Here is a 17,015-nt window from a genome sequence, read left to right as displayed (position 1 = left end):
CCTATAAATTAGAAGAGACTTAGAGACGTATCAACAAGAACTGACATCACTTTAAAAAGAATGTGGGGAATTCAAGCCTAAGGATGCTCTTGAAAACTGTGAAGGTTTTGGAGGTAAGCAACTAAGAGGAAGCTGGCAGCTTCATGAGAGCAACAGGCTAAACCACAGTCCGGCTAGAAGTTTACCAGAGAGGATCAGGGAGAAAAGACAGCTAAGAAGGGCTCCCCTGGCATCAGAACAGACTCAAAGACTGGCCTCGAAATGACTTCTGCAAAGTGGCCCAAATAGGATGAGACCAGACTGCAAAGCACATTGATTATAAATTGTTGAAAATGAGACAGCAATCATCCTGCAATAAGGGGAGCCAACAGCTGGGTGGGTGTGGCAGCAAGAGAGGCAACAGCTTAGAGCCACCACAGAAAGTGACCGTCACAGAGCTCTGCTGGCTCCCAGGGCACGGTGCCCTCACAGGAACGACAGCAGACTTTACACACGGGGGTCAAGGCTTCCCTGGAGCAGTCCAGCCAAGGTACTCAACAAATCAACACGCAAACAATGACAACAGGCCCTTGGAGGGGAGGGGAGCAGTAGCTAGAGTTACTGCAATATAGTACTTAATGTTCAGTTTTCATCAAAAACTCCAAGCAATTATGCCAAGAAACAGGAAAGTACAATTCAAAGAGAAAAAAAAGCAGGCAACAGAACCTTCCTGGGAAGGGCCCAGATGTCAGAGTTAATAGACAAAGTCTTCCAAGCAGTCATCGTAAATTTGTTCAAAGGACTAAAGGAAACTATGCGTAAAGAAGTAAAGGAAGGTATGATGACAGTGTGCCATCCAATAGAGATTATCAACAAAGGGACAGGAATTATAAAAAAGAACCAGATGGAAACTCTGAAGTTGAGAAATATAATAACTAAAATGAAATATTCACTGTAAAGGCTCAATGGGAGATTTTCAACTGGCAGAAGAATCAGCAAATTTAAAGACAGACTGATAAAAATTATGCAACCTGAGAAACAGACAAAAAATCTCCCAAATTTGATGGGAAACATCAAATCGACAGAACCAAGAAGCTCGATGAACTCCAAGTTGGACAAACACAAACTAACAAACATAATAAAAATGTTGAAAGACAAAGAGGGAAAGAAGGGAACCTAATTAGATTAATGGTTGATTTCTCATCAGAAACCAGAGGCCAGAAGGCAGTAGGACAGCATATGCAAAGAGCTGAAAGAAAAAGACCAGTCAACCAAGAATCCTACATCCAGCAAAACTACCTTTCAAAAAATCAAGGTGAAATGAAGACATCCACAGACTAAAAAAGCAAAAAAGACAATTCATTGCTAGCAAGCCTGCCTTACGAGAAATACTAAAGGAAGTTCTTCAGGCTGAAAGCTAGTGACTCCAGATGGTAATCTGGATCCAGTCTAAAAAAAAAAAAAAAAAAAGCAAAGAGTATCAGAAATTATAGTTATAAAAGACAACATAAATACATATTTTTTCTCTTAAATTTCAAAGCAGTTATATAGAACCATATATATGTATATATAAAACCATATATGTGTGTCTGTATACATATGTATATGTTGTCAGCCTACAACATATAGAAATGGAATGTATCTGACCACAATAGCACAGGGAAAGAGAAGCGAAGCTGTACTAGAGAAAGAAAATAACACCATAAGAAAATACATGTCCACACAGAAACTTGTTCATAAATATCATCAACAGCATCATTCATAATAGCCAAAAAGTAGCAATAACCCAAATATTCATCAACTGATGGATGGATGGATAAACAAATGTGGTACATCTGTACAATGGAATACTATCCAGCAATAGAAAGGAATGAAGTCCTGACACCTGCTACAATGTGGATGAACCTTGAAAACATTACCGTACTGAAAGAAGTTGGTCACACAGACCATTTACTACATGGTCCATTTATTAAAAGACCATTTATACACTACATTTATTATATGGAATGTCCAGAAGAGGCAAATCTGTAGAGACAGGTAGATTAGTGATTGCCAGTGGCTGGGGGTGGGTGTGTTACTGGGTTGGGGGAAGTGGGGGTGACCACTAAAGAGGTGATATGTCCCAAAACTGACAATGACGATGGCTAACCAACTCTGAATGAACTAAAAGCCTCAAAAAATAAGCGTGATGAGAAGACAATATAACTATTCTTAAAGCAAACAAACAAGTAAACAAAATAAGAAAGAGCTCAGACTCACTGTTGGCACTGAGGTCTGCCATGTGAGCATCCCATGCAGGCAGCTCCTATGCACAGCCGCCCTGGCCCTTCCTATCTGAAGATGTGTCAGGCCTCCCAGGGAGGAGATCCTTAAATACCCATCTGAGCAATGAAACATCAGCACTTTAGTTAAAAATAACCCTAACAGGGCTTCCCTGGTGGCGCAGTGGTTGAGAGTCTGCCTGCCGATGCAGGGGACACGGGTTCATGCCCCGGTTCGGGAAGATCCCACATGCTGTGGAGCGGCTGGGCCCGTGAGCCATGGCCGCTGAGCCTGCGCGTCCGGAGCCTGTGCTCCACACCGGGAGAGGCCACAACAGTGAGAGGCCCGCGTACTGCCAAAAAAAATAATAATAATAACCCTAGCATTCCTATAATAAAAGCACGCCAGCTTAGTTGTCTCTTTTCCCCCCAGACTATAAGCTCCCTGTCTGTAGTGCCAGCACAGTGCCTAGCCTACCGTGGGTGCTCAGTACCCCTCTGCTGAATGGGTGGACAGATGGATGGAGAGGGTGTTTCTGGCCTGGGGTTCTCACTGAGGTAGAGGAGCCCCACGGGACCCTGCTTTGGGTGTGCAGAGCAGGAAAGCTGGGTGTATGGAGGCCAGTGCTCTGATGGGCACCGTGTGCACTCACTGGAAGGCAGGCTCCAGCTGGGCACCCAGGAAAGGCTCAGGTTACAAGAGCCAAAAACTTATACCTTAGGAGGTCAGACATGCAAGAGGAGGCAGTGCTGTAAAAAGACGAAAGGAAACAGGTGGAGCTTCTTCCTCAACCAATTCCCACTCAAGTGGAAGATTCATTCACTCCATAAATTTTTTCAGCGTCCATCAAATGCCAGGCAATGTTGAGGCCCAAGGCATACAGTGATGAATAAAACAGACTCTGCTCTGCCCAAGTGTAGCTCACAGCAAGGAGAGAGATGGACGCAAACCACGCGATTCAGGCTGTGATTACAAACCACGTGAAGGATGATGGTAGAATATACGAGCACTGTGAGACGACCGGAAGGAAGGCAGTTTAGTTTTTTGGTTGAGACCACGGACGAGTGTATGAGCAGGCTGAGGTGCTGAGAAGCACGGGGTCCGGCAGGTGAGGAAGAGTTACCACTTGGAGGTCCCGCGGGAGAAGCCAGGATTCAGTGAGTAATGGGGAATGTGGCTCAAGACAAAGCTGTGAGGTAGGCGAGAAGTCTCACGTAGGATTTTTACTGTATCCAAGGTTCAGCTACTGAAAGGTGGCGCGTATGGGAGCTGGGAGCCGGGACAGTCTGGCTCATGCGAGGAGCAGGGAGAGGGCAGATCAAGGTGGACGCCCAGGTTTCCTACTTGAAGGGCCGCGTGAATGGCGCCATCTGTTGACGGGGAAATAGGGAGGGCAGATTGCAGGTGAAGTCACATTTGCTTGGTCTGTGGAAGATCCAAGTGGAGGCATCAGTAGGCAGTGGAGTAGACAGTCTGGAGGTTGGAAAAGAGGAGATAGCTGGAGGGATAAATCTGACAGGTGTGAGCCTATTCATGGCAACTAAAACCATGGGAGTGGATGAGATCATCTCAGGAGTGGACGCAGAATGAAACAGAGGCAGTGCAGTAAAAAGGCCGGGGCAAGGCTAAACCTGCAAAGAAGACTGGACAGCAAAGTGAGAGGTAGAGGGAAACCAGAAACGTGGAGGTCCCAGGGCTAGGAGTCAGCACTGCCGAGTGGTGCTGAAGGGTCACCTGAGGGAAGCCAGTGTCCAGGGTGGAAACAGCTGGTAAGCTGGCTGCCTGCGTGTGATGACGTGGGGGGGCAGAGGCCGTGCACAGGTACTGTGCTGGTCGAGGGCACCGGCGTGTCGGGGCTGGAGAGCTGCGGTGTGTCTGAGCGCTGAGCGTGGGCCCTCAGACAGTCCTACTCAGTCCTACTCCTGTGGTTCTCGTTGACGTTGCTGTTCAAGATATAGTCTCAAATAACGGATACTGTTTCTTAACTTTAAATTTTTATGTTTCTCTCAATTCATACATGCACTTCAGATGTCTCTAAGCCACTGGCACTTTTTATGAACAGTTCCAGATATCGAGGCAGTGACATTCATAGCACACAATTCCCAAAAAGAACATTTGTATTTTAAGAATCGGCAAGAAACGAAAACTCCAAATCCTGACTGGCCCTTGTCCCATTATTTTTCATTCTCACTTTGTCCATGGTTTTTTTTTTAAACTTACACAGCTTCCAAAAATGGTTAAATGGTTTTTTTTTTTTTTTTTTTTCGGTACGCGGGCCTCTCACCGCTGCGGCCTCTCCCGCTGCGGAGCACAGGCTCCGGACGTGCAGACTCAGCGGCCATGGCTCACAGGCCCAGCCACTCCGCGGCACGTGGGATCCTCCCGGACCAGGGCACGAACCCGTGTCCCCTGCATCGGCAGGCGGACTCTCAACCACTGCGCCACCAGGGAAGCCCGGTTAAATGGTTTTTAAAATTAAAATCAAACTACAGAAAGCAAAGAAATAAAGTATAGTTTTAAAGTGTTAAACATTCCCAAATTCTCACCAGGTTTCCTTTCAAATGCAGAGCTGATTAAGATCAGAGCAGTGTTTACTTCCTCCACAGAAGAGGCTCCATGACCTCCAGCTTCAGACATGCCATGATCACCACAAAGAACCAGCAGATTGGGTAACAGAGTCTCTCTCTCCTATAAGGTAAAGGAAGTACATTTCAGCTGAACCCAGCCTGGGGAAAAGAAGATCATGTGTTCTCAGATTTCAGCTTTACTTTGTAAACAGTAGCTCTTCCTAAATTTTTTTTTTTTTAACCTATGAGCTTATAGTCAGATCAAACGGTCAACGTCGAGTAATGTCATAAATAAAACAAATGGAATCATATGGAGGTCACAGAGCACAGGAGGGTTGTGTTAGGCCTCTCAGGGCAGAGAATCAGGGTTTGGTTTCTGTCTTTGCCATTTCCAACCTATGGGAGCCTGGGCACATTGCTCTTCATGCCCTAGTCTCCTTATCTGTCAAACAGAGCTGCCCCTGGCCCCTGGGGCTCTGGCCAGTGGCTTTTGCTGCCCCTGCATGTACCTGACAGGCTTTGACTCGCCCTTGCTGCTTTTTCACCTGGAATACACCTTCACAGATGGCGCATCGACACCCCTGCCCTTCGTCTTGGCTCACATCTCCCACGTCCTTAAGGACGACGGCTATGACCATGCAGTTTAAAATTACAGCTTTTCTCTCAGATGTTGTGCCCTCCTCCTGCCCTACGTTCTGCTATGGCACCAATCACTGTCTACAATACTTATGTACTCATTGATTATGCTTCGTGTTCTTCCCTCCTGGCTAGAGATTAAGCTCCACAAATGCCCAGACAGGAACAGTGACAGAGAAGGCCTCCAGGAAACATGAGCTGGATGAACAGGTAGAGATATTAAGAGCCGCTATTCTGCAGGGCTGCTGGGTATGGTGCCCGGCACACGGCACGTGCTCTGTAGGTGAAGGCTGCTTGAGTGATGGTAGGTATGAAGCTCGCACAGGTCACCCCAGTTCACTTTAGAAGCTACATTTCTTCTAGGAAACATTGGCACCTTGACATTCTAGGCCCACCTCTGAGAGCAGAGAGGTGTGGATCTTCATCAGGACGCTGTCCATCTCACTGAGCTTGTGCCCGATCAGCGGGCTGTTGGGCCCAGAAACGTGGCCGATGTGGTCCAGCCCAAGGTAGTGGAGGATTAACACATCCCAATCCCGCCTTTTTAATACTCTATCCAAATGTCTTGTAACATTATCATCCACCTTTAAAGGGAAAAAGAGTACATATGAATAGCCTCCCTAATTTCCCTGGTGTTCACTCTTCAAGGAAAAGTGATTATGGTCATTTTAAAATCTACGGGCTGATTTTAGGTACTAGGACTCATGGGAGTTTGAAAAGACCGAAACCAAAACCAAAACACCAAACAAACCAGCCCCCAAAATAAAAACTGTCTTAAAAAATGTTTGCATTAGATTAAGCTTTCACTAATACTGTTTTTATGTCTCTAATTTATGGATAGAACATATTATAACTTAAACGAACAAAGGCTGTTCTCACAAAACAATTCTTCAGGATCACTACTGGAGCTTAAACTAAAGCTGACCAGATAACCAAGTTACATGGGTGCCAGGTTGTTATGAGGCAAGTGAGGGCTAAGGGCAGTTGGCTAAAACAGGACAGTGCCCAGAGTTCAAGAAACCAGCGGGGTGAAGCTGGGGACGTCTGCCTGTGTCCTACGAGAAGGCTGTTTGGGGAAGAAAGAGACACACGCTCAGCGGTTCCCAGCCACACAGCCCCTGACAGAGCCACTAGCCAGGTCAGCCCTGACCCCTCCCTCCCACTGGAGAATCTACTACAAAGACAAGTGCTTCTGAGCCGTCACACACAGGGTGGGCAGTGACTGCTGTGTCTACACGGTCAGCTTTGGCAAAGGGTGTCGGTGTGCACAGGACAGCAGGCGCTCCCCTGGGCCAAGCAAACGGGTCCATCCAACGCCAGCTCAGAAGCACGGTGCCTTTGCCCTGTGGGCCTCCCTCTGCCCCGGGGCCAACACGGGGTGGGGGGGCGTCTAAATCTCCTTATAGGAGGCTGCACACGCAGCACAGGGCCGACGCTCTCCGCACCAGGTAGGCTCGCCCAGCTCATGTCTGCCGTCATGCTGCCGCCCTCGCGGGAGAACAGCAGCAAGGCAGGATCCCAGGCAGACCGTGGGGACCTCAGGCTCTGCCTCGCAGACTCTGCCACCCCATTCTGTCCACTTGCGAAGGCCCCACTCACCTGTCAAAACTCTGGCTGAGCGGCTCCTCCTGGGAAGCCCTTCCCAACCCCCGGTACCCGTCAACGGGTGCTCACCTGGTCTGGGCTTTGGGCTCAGAGAACTATGCTCACACCTGCGTTAGGGTTTATGGTCCTGGCTTGTAGCTGATTATGGGAAGGAACAATTTTTTCAATCTCTCCATACTATTTTCAGTATATTGATAAAAGCCACATAGAAAGCAACGTTGCCTCTAAGTTAGAGAGTACCAGGCTCTGTCTCATAGGATATATTTTTCTTAAAAACTGACCTCTGTATAGTCTGATACAAAAAAAGAGGTTGTTCCATCATATTCCACAAAATGCTTTGGGAATAACTTCACCCATGTTTCATCTCCATAAAAGATGATTCTTTTCCCCGCTGCTTTTGCTCGTGTGATCACGTTGTCTTCCAGCAGCGTGGGAGAATTGAGGTTCCTGACGACATCGATGAAGCCGGGGAGGCTCCCTGTCATCAATGCCTGCAGAAGGAAGCATTCAGGAGTCAGACCACAGAATCCAAGCACAGCGTGGGAACAGGCACCGAAGGTGATTCCAACGAATGGAAGAGGCAAGCATAAAGCTAAAGCAACACCAGTGCTGAAGGCTGGGTCAGTATTAGGACAAAGGGGGAAAAGCTACACAGATTCTTGGCAAAACCAGCAAACTCAGTTAAGTGAAGAACTGACCATATTTCAGCCGATGAGAGGACAAAGGAGGCCGTGGGGCAGCTAAACGGCTGTGGTCAAAAAAGCAGTCATGGATAATAAGAAATGAAACAAATGGCAAAGGGTGGTATGCAGTCTGTATACCCAAACCCACCGTCAGGTCCTCATCTAAGCTTCAGATCTGCTTCATGTGACAAGCAAACTCCACACACTGATCCTGAAACCCAGCAATTCTACTGTCCACCCCCGAGAGAAAGAACAGCCTCCCACACACCCAGGGAGGAAAGCAGTCTCTAAACAGGAACTCTGAGGAATCCTTACAGTAAACTCGCCCAGGGATGCTGGTGGGGCCACCTCCCCGCCCCACTCAGCACCATAATTTCTTGGAGGAGCAGGTGGGTGTGACATGTCTTCACATCTTTCTGCTATAGAATTAAATCAACCACCTCCCTCATTTTAGCAGAATCTAAATGGGTCGTGGGTCTCCGTGATCTGGAGTTAGCTGACAACATACAACACTGGCATCCAGGGACCTGTGCAAAGAAAATAAAGAGGAATCTGGACAATGCTAACAAGTATAATAATTTTGCCAAGACTTCTTTAACAGCAAAGTAACGCAAAAATGAGTTAATCTTGGACTTTGAGAATGAGGAGCTTGGCAAACCCTCTCCCTGAAGAGCAACAATAAAACTGGATAAAACTGTCAAAAGCAACCCCTTCAAGACTTTGAAAACTCAACGAAGATATACACAAATTGAAATGTTCTTATCCAAAACACTTCCGCATTTCGGTAAGAACTGAGTACCTATGGTGTTTTAACATGGGCTGCTCCCCTCCCGTACACCCAGTTCTGTGACGTGGCAGCCATGAGGACCAGGAGGGGCCTGCCCAATTTGGCACTCCACGGAGAAGCCCCATGCCAGGGACAAGGTGAAATCAGGGAAGGCCAACATCACAGCTACCTGAGGCTTCAATGCTGGTTGTAGTAAGACACAGGAAAAAGTCTGGAAAGGGGGTCTGGGGAATGGGACCGCTGCGGTAGGCTTCTGTGAGCTCCCACGTGGTCCTGGAATCTGGAAGGCTGTGTGCACACATAGGGTGAGTGTACACTCAGGAGAGAACAGAGAGGGCCTAGTTGCCTGGTCCTTCCAGCTGAACACGAGGCCCTGCTCAAACAAAGTGAGAGTCAGGGAAGACTCATAAACTGCCTGAAGATGAGCTGACGGCTGGAGCCACATGTAAAGACCCCCTGTAGAGAGTGGAGGCCACACCTCAAGGTGTTTAAGCACAACGTGTGACCAGTCATTAGCTCACCACTCAGCCATCCTGACCTGGCTGCCCCTCAGGAAGAGTGGCTTAAAAAAAACCCCAGGAATTTTAAAAAAACACAACAAGCAGAGACATCAGTGAGTATACATTTCAGGACTTCAGGAGAGACAGACTCTCTAGAAGTAGCCTCAGCAAGTCAGCAAAACAGTGACAGCCACCAGCACTCCCGGGTGGCAATCAGGACCCAGAGCCGAGGTGGGAGTTGCATGGATGTATATATTCGGTCAATCTCATCAAACTGTACTATACTGTATTGTATGAAAATTCTACCTCAATGAAGTTATTTTTTTAAATGTGGCCTTTCACCCCAAAATTCTACTTCCTAAAGGTAACCAGTTACTCTGGGTGAGTATCGTTTCATCCGTATATGTACAATCAGAAATATATAAAGTACGTATTTTTTTTTTACCAAAATGGTAACAAACTATATAGATAGTTCTGCAACTTGCTTTTTTCACTTAATAACATATCATGAACCCCTTTCCACAGAAAACACACAGGTATTTCACCTTCTTTTTTAAAAACAGCTACAAAGTACTCCAGTGTTTGGATATACAGTGTATTTATCCAAGACGAATTTAATGACAATGGCTTTTTTTAATTTTTATTTTTGAAAGCAGAAAAGAGAATTTATTTTATGGATACTGAGTACCCACGAGCAGAAAGTCCAGTCAGGTTTGAGGAGACATTTAACTTTTGGAAAGCTAACAGGAACTAAGGCTAGTGGTTCTCTCAGTCACTCAAAGGACACAGTCTCGCATGTGTCCCTTTTATTTCTCTGTATGTCTGTTTGTTCTTTTCTTTTTGTGACTCTTCCTCTTTTTTTTTTTTACATCTTTATTGGAGTATAATTGCTTTACAATGTTGTGTTAGTGTCTGCTGTATAACAAAGTGAATCAGCTCTATGCATACGTGTATCCCCATATCTCCTCCCTCTTACGTCTCCCTCCCACCCTCTTTAATCCCACCCCTGTAGATGGTTGCAAAGCACTGAGCTGATCTCCCTGTGCTAATGCAGCTGCTTCCCACTAGCTATCTATTTTACATTTCGTAGTGTATATATGTCAATGCTACTGTCCATTTCATCCCAGCTTACCCTTCCCCCTCCCCGTGTCCTCAAGTCCATTCTCTACGTTTGTGTCTTTATTCCTGTCCTACCCCTAGGTTCATCAGAACCATTTTTTTTTTTTTAAGATTTTTTAGATGTGCTACCATACAGCATTTGTTTTTCTCTTTCTTACTTCACTCTGTATGACAGACTCTAGGTCCATCCACCTCACCACCAATAACTCAATTTCGTTTCTTTTTATGGCTGAGTAATATTCCATTGTATATATGTGCCACATCTTCTTTATCCATTCCTCTGTCGATGGACACTTAGGTTGCTTCCATGTCCTGGCTATTGTAAATAGAGCTACAATGAACATTGTGGTACCTGACTCTTTTTGAATTATGGTTTTCTCAGGGTATATGCCCAGTAGTGGGATTGCTGGGTCACATGGTGGTTCTACTTTTAGTTTTTTAAGGAACCTCCATACTGTTCTCCATAGTGGCTGTATCAATGTACATTCCCACCAACAGTGCAGGAGGGTTCCCTTTTCTCCACACCCTCTCCAGCATTTACTGTTTGTAGATTTTTTGATGATGGCCATTCTGACCAGTGTGAGGTGATACCTCATTGTAGTTTTGACTTGCATTTCTCTAATGATCAGTGATGTTGGGCATATTTTCATGTGTTTTTTGGCAATCTGTGTGTCTTCTTTGGAGAAATGTCTATTTAGGTCTTCTGCCCATTTTTGGATTGGGTTGTTTTTTTGATATTGAGCTGCATGAGCTGCTTGTAAGTTTTGGAGATTAATCCTTTGTCAGTTGCTTCATTTGTAAATATTTTCTCCCATTCTGAGGGTTATCTTTTCGTCTTTTTTATGGTTTCCTTTGCAGTGCAAAAGTTTTAAGTTTCATTAGGTCCCATTTGTTTATTTTTGTTTTCATTTCCATTTCTCTAGGAGGTGGGTCAAAAAGCATCTTGCTGTGATTTATGTCATAGAGTGTTCTGCCTATGTTTTCCTCTAAGAGTTTTATAGTGTCTGGCCTTACATTTAGATCTCTAATCCATTTTGAGTTTATTTTTGTATATGGTGTTAGAAAGTGTTCTAACTTCATTCTTTTACATGTAGCTGTCCATTTTCCCCAGCACTACTTATTGAAGAGGCTGTCTTTTCTCCATTGTATACTCTTGCCTCCTTTATCAAAGATAAGGTGGCCTCATGTGCATGGGTTTACCTCTGGGCTTTCTATCCTGTTCCATTAATCTACATTTCTGTTTTTGTGGCAGTACCATACTGTCTTGATTACTGTAGCTTTGTAGTATAGTCTTAAGTCTGGGAGCCTGATTCCTCCAGCTCCGTTTTTCTTTCTCAAGATTGCTGTGGCTATTCGGAGTCTTTTGTGATTCCATATAAATTGTGCAATTTTTTGTTCTAGTTCTGTGAAAAATGTAATGGCAATTGCTTTTTTTTTTTTTTTTTTTTTTTTTGCTGTACGTGGGCCTCTCACTGTTGTGGCCTCTCCCATTGTGGAGCACAGGCTCCGGACGCGCAGGCTCAACGGCCATGGCTCACGGGCCCAACCGCTCCGCGGCATGTGGGATCTTCCCAGACCGGGGCACGAACCCGTGTCCCCTGCATCGGCAGGCGGACTCTCAACCACTGCGCCACCAGGGAAGCCCATGGCAATTGCTTTTAAAAAGCCTCCAGTGGAAGTGCCATTTGAGCTGAGGTGTGAAGGTGGAGTGTTGTCTAGGTGAGGTGAGGTGAGGCTTTCCAGGGCAAAACACAGCAAACTGCAAAAACCCCAAGGTGAAAGGGGGCAGCACACACGGGGAACGGAGCTAGGTGTGATCTGTGTGGATAAAACACACAGGAAGAGGGAAATCGGCTCAGATGAGGGTGAAGAGGTAAACGGGGGAAGACCATGCACCCTGAGGCCTGGGTTAGGAGGCAGAGTGTAAGCCACTGGAGGACTGTTGGGACTAGAGCAGAGCAACGTGATCTGTTTGGACAGGTTCTGGGTGAGAAGTGCTGGGATAGTTTTACAGTCCAGGCTCACACCATAGCAGACTGGACTACAGTGGGGGTAGTGGAGGTGCTGGCTGAGTCCAGTTAGTCACATAAACAGTATACAGAGATCTGTTCACCTCGTTTCTTGTGAGGAGTGTTATCATCAACCTTTCAATTTTTACAATATGATAGACTCTTTAGTTGCCTTTAATCTGATTACTAGTACAGTTAAGAATCTTTTCCTATGCTTACTGGCATATTTCAATTTCTTTCTATGTGGATTTCTTTATATCCTTTGTCCAGCTGCTACTGGATTGCTGCCCTTGATCGGATCCTCTTTACATATCATGGGGTTCACATCTTGTTTGTTGTGTTAACTGTAAATAATTTTTCCATTTATTGTCTGTCAGTTGACTTTGTTTATAATGTCTTCCACCACTTTGGGTTGAATCTGTCCACCCTTTCCTCTGGGTTTTTATAAGGCACTTCCCTCCTCTTCACACTAGTTTGGGTTCACACGGACATTTTTAAGAAGGGCAGGGACTACCTGGTATCCCCTTCACCCCAGGAAACATGTAGGCAGCAAAAAAGTTGCAGCTGAGAGCCCAGGAATTTTAAGTGAGTGCTTGCCTGTCATCTCCTTGGAGGTTTTCCTGGGGTTGCTGTGGTCTTGGGAACAGTAGTTTCCTGACTTCTGAGAATTAAGGAGGGCTTTGCAGAGACTATTGAAAGAGAATTTGACCTGGTCACCTTATTCTGTATAACACAGTGTTGCTGTATAACACAGTGTGACCAACCGAGGCTCTGGAACTAGGCAAACATAAGGTTATGCTCGGTTTCTGATGCCAGCTGTGAGATTTCATACTTCAAGTCTGTTTCCTCACCTGGGAAATGGAGAAGAGAGTGGCACCAACATCATGGAGCTTCCACGGGGCTGTGGTAAGAGTGTACAAGACAGTGCCTGCACCATGGGCGCACCACAGCCAGTGGTAACTGCCGCTATTACAACTATAAATTCCCAGGAAAAGGAAAGGCATTCAAAAATCAGTTACAACCTTTTAGAAGGAAGCTACTGCAGCATCTTAACATGTGAACATGCTACTAGAGACTTGAAATTACTAGAGTAATTTAGTAATCTAGTAATTACTAGAGTCTTGAAATTTTAAAACTGGTGTCTCGTGGCAATTGTATCAGCACCTCCAGATGAACTAAGTCCCTTCCTAGGTGGAGGCAGGGCAGGGGACACACTCCTTAGCCAACACTACCTGATCCTATCAAATTCCAGAGCAATGTAACCCTAACTCCAGGATGGACTTCCTGTATACTAGCTCCTCCCTGATAGAGAATGAGGAGCAAGAACCTGCAAAGGACCCAAAACAAAACACTGGTTTGGTAAAATGAAACAAACTGGAGAAGGGAGGACCACACCGGCCAATGTGCAAGACTGAACAGAACCTGGAGCCATCACGCCCACTTATATTTTTTCTTACAAATCTGCCCAGATTCCTAATAACTCTTTTCTTATCAGAACAAAGAAGGAATGAGTTCCTTCCACACTTCTGACAGGACAGATAAAGAAAGCAGTGATCCTCATGGTCAGAAGCCTGGATGCCTTTCTTCCAGCTTCCACAGGACTTGTTTCAGCAGAATGACTGCACCCCAAAAGGCTGTTCCTAAGCATCCTGACTACAGGTGGCCTCCCCCACTCCCCATCACTCTCTATCACATTCTCCTCCTCAATTTCTTCCATAGCATTTATCACCTCCTGAAACAATTTTGATTATTTATTTGTATACTTACATATTTTCTGTCCCCTCAATTAGAAAGTAAGCTTCATGAGGACAGGACAGTTGCTGTCTTGTTTTTTCACTGAATCCCTCTTATCTAGAACAGCACACAGTACATATAGATCCTCAATAAATATTGAATGAAGGACAAACCACATCCAAAAGTGGCAGAGAGAATGGGAAACTCAAGAAAAAAAAATCAGTAAAAGATGCGGCATGAACCCCTTCAATCCCAGACTGCTTTACTCATCTAGTAAACATTTGTTGAGTAACTACTAATGCTGCCCCCAAGCTTTAAATCCACAAGTGACACGTTCTCACCAACTAATAAGGTGTCACACGATCATTCACAGATGTAAGGTTCAGCCAGAGACTTCTACACCGTACCGGCCTGCAGTATATTCACAAACTTTTAAGCTCCTCTGTCCTTTTCTGATCCCACTTCTTTACTCAACCTTCGGGTCTGAGCTTGAATGCAATTTCCTCAGACAGGCTTTTCTGAACCACCCCAGGCTAAATTAAGCCCCCAACCAGCACTGAACATCACGCTCTGTTCTTTTTCATTATGCATTAATCACACTTTGTAACTGCACATTTACTTGTATGTTCATTTGTTTAATGGCTATGTCTCTCATTAGAGACTGAAAGTTCCATGAAGGCAGAGATGTTATTTTCAAAAAAAACTTGTTTTTGAGCAAATCAATAAACCTTTACTCTTTTCTTTCCCCACAGTTCTTAAGTAAAGCATATGTACTTCAAAGGCACTCCTACTAGGCTGAACACCTGAAGGCGGTTTATAGAGTAAAAACAGGTATCTGTGAGGCCAGATCATGTTGCTTTGGTCACTGTGTATACTAAAATTTTGTACAAGTTATTTAACTTATCTGAATTCGCTTCCTCATCCATAAAGTCAAGTGATTGAACTAGATAACCCTAGAGGCTCCTCCCAGAATTCTAACTGACCCACTGATGATTAAAGAAGATAACAGGTTAGCAAGGAGCATGGTTTCTCTTGGATTAGATTGGCCTAGATGATCTGGCTCTAAATCTGTTATGCTTCCCATGAAGCATGAGCTTTTGGTTACCTTAACAGAGGGCATAAATCATGGGCCTTAGTTCCATCCTATCTGGGAGGCTTTTTCAGCATTCTATTGCCCCAGCCAGGTTGACAGCACCAAACTAATTTCCACTTAGTTAAAATTGGGACTCCAAGTAACAGACTACAGAGAGCCCCTGTAAACCTCTGAAAGAGCCAAACCATGATCTATAATACATTAAGTCAAACTGTTTACCTTGATTCGAGGCATAGTAACTGTAGGTGGCTTTGCTTCAGCCACAAAACTGTGAGATGATCCTTTTTCCACAAGATAAGTTGTGTAGGGCATAAATTTCACACCCTTTGACCCAAACACAAAGTCATCTCTCAAGGCGTCTATCAGCATAATAACAACTTTACTGAAGAGAGGTGGTGGGAGCTTGGTCCAGTTGGAAATGGCTCCTAAGAGTGTTTGAAAAAGAAAAAGAAAATTGAATTTAACCTTTATTTAGCATTCAAGCACCTTATAATCTGGTTTCTGCTTACTTCTCCAGCACATACTCTGTCACACCTACATATCCTGAGCCAAAGAAAAAGGCCTGTTCTTGGGAAACAACGCTGGGGTCAGGGGGTGGGTAACAAGTAAGCTCAGGGAACCCTAATATTACGTAGTGAATTACCCTTAGCATGATGGGGAGTACTGGCACAGGGGAGTCCCTTCGTGAGTATCCTGGAATGGGACATTAGGGAGATTGACCTAAAACACAGTGTTGCAGGTAAGGGATGGGCGAGCATTTACAAACTGTCTTTCCATGGTTAGTAGCTGGTATTGTGTGGATTTGATCCAAAACGTGAGTTCCTTTACCTAAGATATACTGTTGGGTAGGTGAGGGCTAGGAAGTGGCCTAGGCCGGGAGGTCTTAACTACTGGAAAAAACGGGGTCTTGGAGAAATGCCATAGAAGAAAACACGAGAAGTCGGCAGCAATCTTATCTGTTGTGTCTTCCTGAGCAAAAAGGGTGCCTGGAACAGGGAGTGACCCAAACATCTGCTCAGGGAAGGGGGTTGGGGTGTCACGGGATGAGTAGAGCTGGGGAGACGCTTACTCTTTACGGGTATGGAGACCTTACTTTGCGGTGACCAGGGAGGAGGATCTTAGTAGGGCTGGTAGTGGTGCTTGCCACAAACTTGTAGGATACATAAAAGGAGGCTGGAACGGTAAGAAGGGGACCCTAGGGGGTGGGGACCAGAATGGAAGAGACCACCCGGGAGCCGCGGGAAGAAGTCCAAGAGGCGAGGCTCATAAGGAGGGTGCTCCGGGAAAAGTGGGGCCCGGGGAGCAGAGACGCCCGGGGAGCGGTCCATACCAGCCGAGGGTTCGGGCGCTGGGGACTCTGTTTGCTGCTCCGTCGCGGAAAAGGAACAAACGGGAGCCGGGAAGAATCCCCGGAGGAAAAGCGCGACCCCGAGCACCTCGATCACTACGCAGCAGGCGGCGAAGGTCCCGGAGCCCAGCCGCATCGTGCCCACCCGCCGGGCCGGGATCCGGGCTCCCGGACTCCAAGTCACGACTCGCCCAAAAGCAGAGGCTTCCGCCTCCAGGGAGCCGCCTCCGAGCAAGCGCGAACGGGAGGTCCAGACAGGTGCCCGGCGCCCCCGCGTCTGCCGTCGCGCCGGAAATACGCGCCAGGCTCCGGGCGCTTCCGGGGCGGGGCGGCCCTGAGCTCACGGGCCCCTCGTGTACTTCTGGGGCGTCTGCCCGCCAGGCACCGCCATCACCTTGTTAAGGTCTCAGCCCCTCCGGCTGTCTCGGGTTTATGGAGTGTATGCTGTGTGCCGTGCCTCCTGCCAGGAGCTATTACACATTTTGCCGCGTTTGCTCCTCAGCAGCCTGCTGAGTCAGGTGCCATCGCCCTGAGAGCCCTCGTGTGTTTTGGGCAGGTCTGTGCAGAGGACGCCGTCTCCGACCATGACTTCGAGTTGGGCTGCCGTTACCTCGCTAAATGACCTCCAGAAGGCAAGCAGACTTCCTGGGTCTGGGTGTCCATGTGTGGGATTGGACCCCGGGACTTTCTTGG

The 17,015-nt window shown here is 46.3% G+C and overlaps 1 protein-coding gene across 1 annotated transcript in view; it reads right to left on the bottom strand.

Moving 5' to 3' along the window:
- Positions 1–16,458, bottom strand: part of PIGG (phosphatidylinositol glycan anchor biosynthesis class G (EMM blood group)) — a gene marked incomplete at both ends in the record, with an annotated part of 40,727 nt that extends 24,269 nt beyond the window's left edge. The window contains 5 exons of the mRNA XM_079704504.1: positions 4,788–4,929; positions 5,840–6,028; positions 7,331–7,540; positions 15,194–15,399; positions 16,305–16,458. Of these exons, the coding sequence (XP_079560630.1) occupies positions 4,788–4,929; positions 5,840–6,028; positions 7,331–7,540; positions 15,194–15,399; positions 16,305–16,458 (901 nt within the window). The remainder of the gene's footprint in view (positions 1–4,787; positions 4,930–5,839; positions 6,029–7,330; positions 7,541–15,193; positions 15,400–16,304) is intronic.
- Positions 16,459–17,015: the final 557 nt, after the last annotated feature.

Source organism: Hyperoodon ampullatus, assembly GCF_949752795.1.
Source record: "Hyperoodon ampullatus genome assembly, chromosome: 1".
In the NCBI taxonomy this organism is placed as follows: Eukaryota; Metazoa; Chordata; class Mammalia; order Artiodactyla; family Ziphiidae; genus Hyperoodon; species Hyperoodon ampullatus.
Note: the sequence above shows the minus strand (reverse complement) of the source record. Positions and strands in the feature narration are given on the sequence as shown.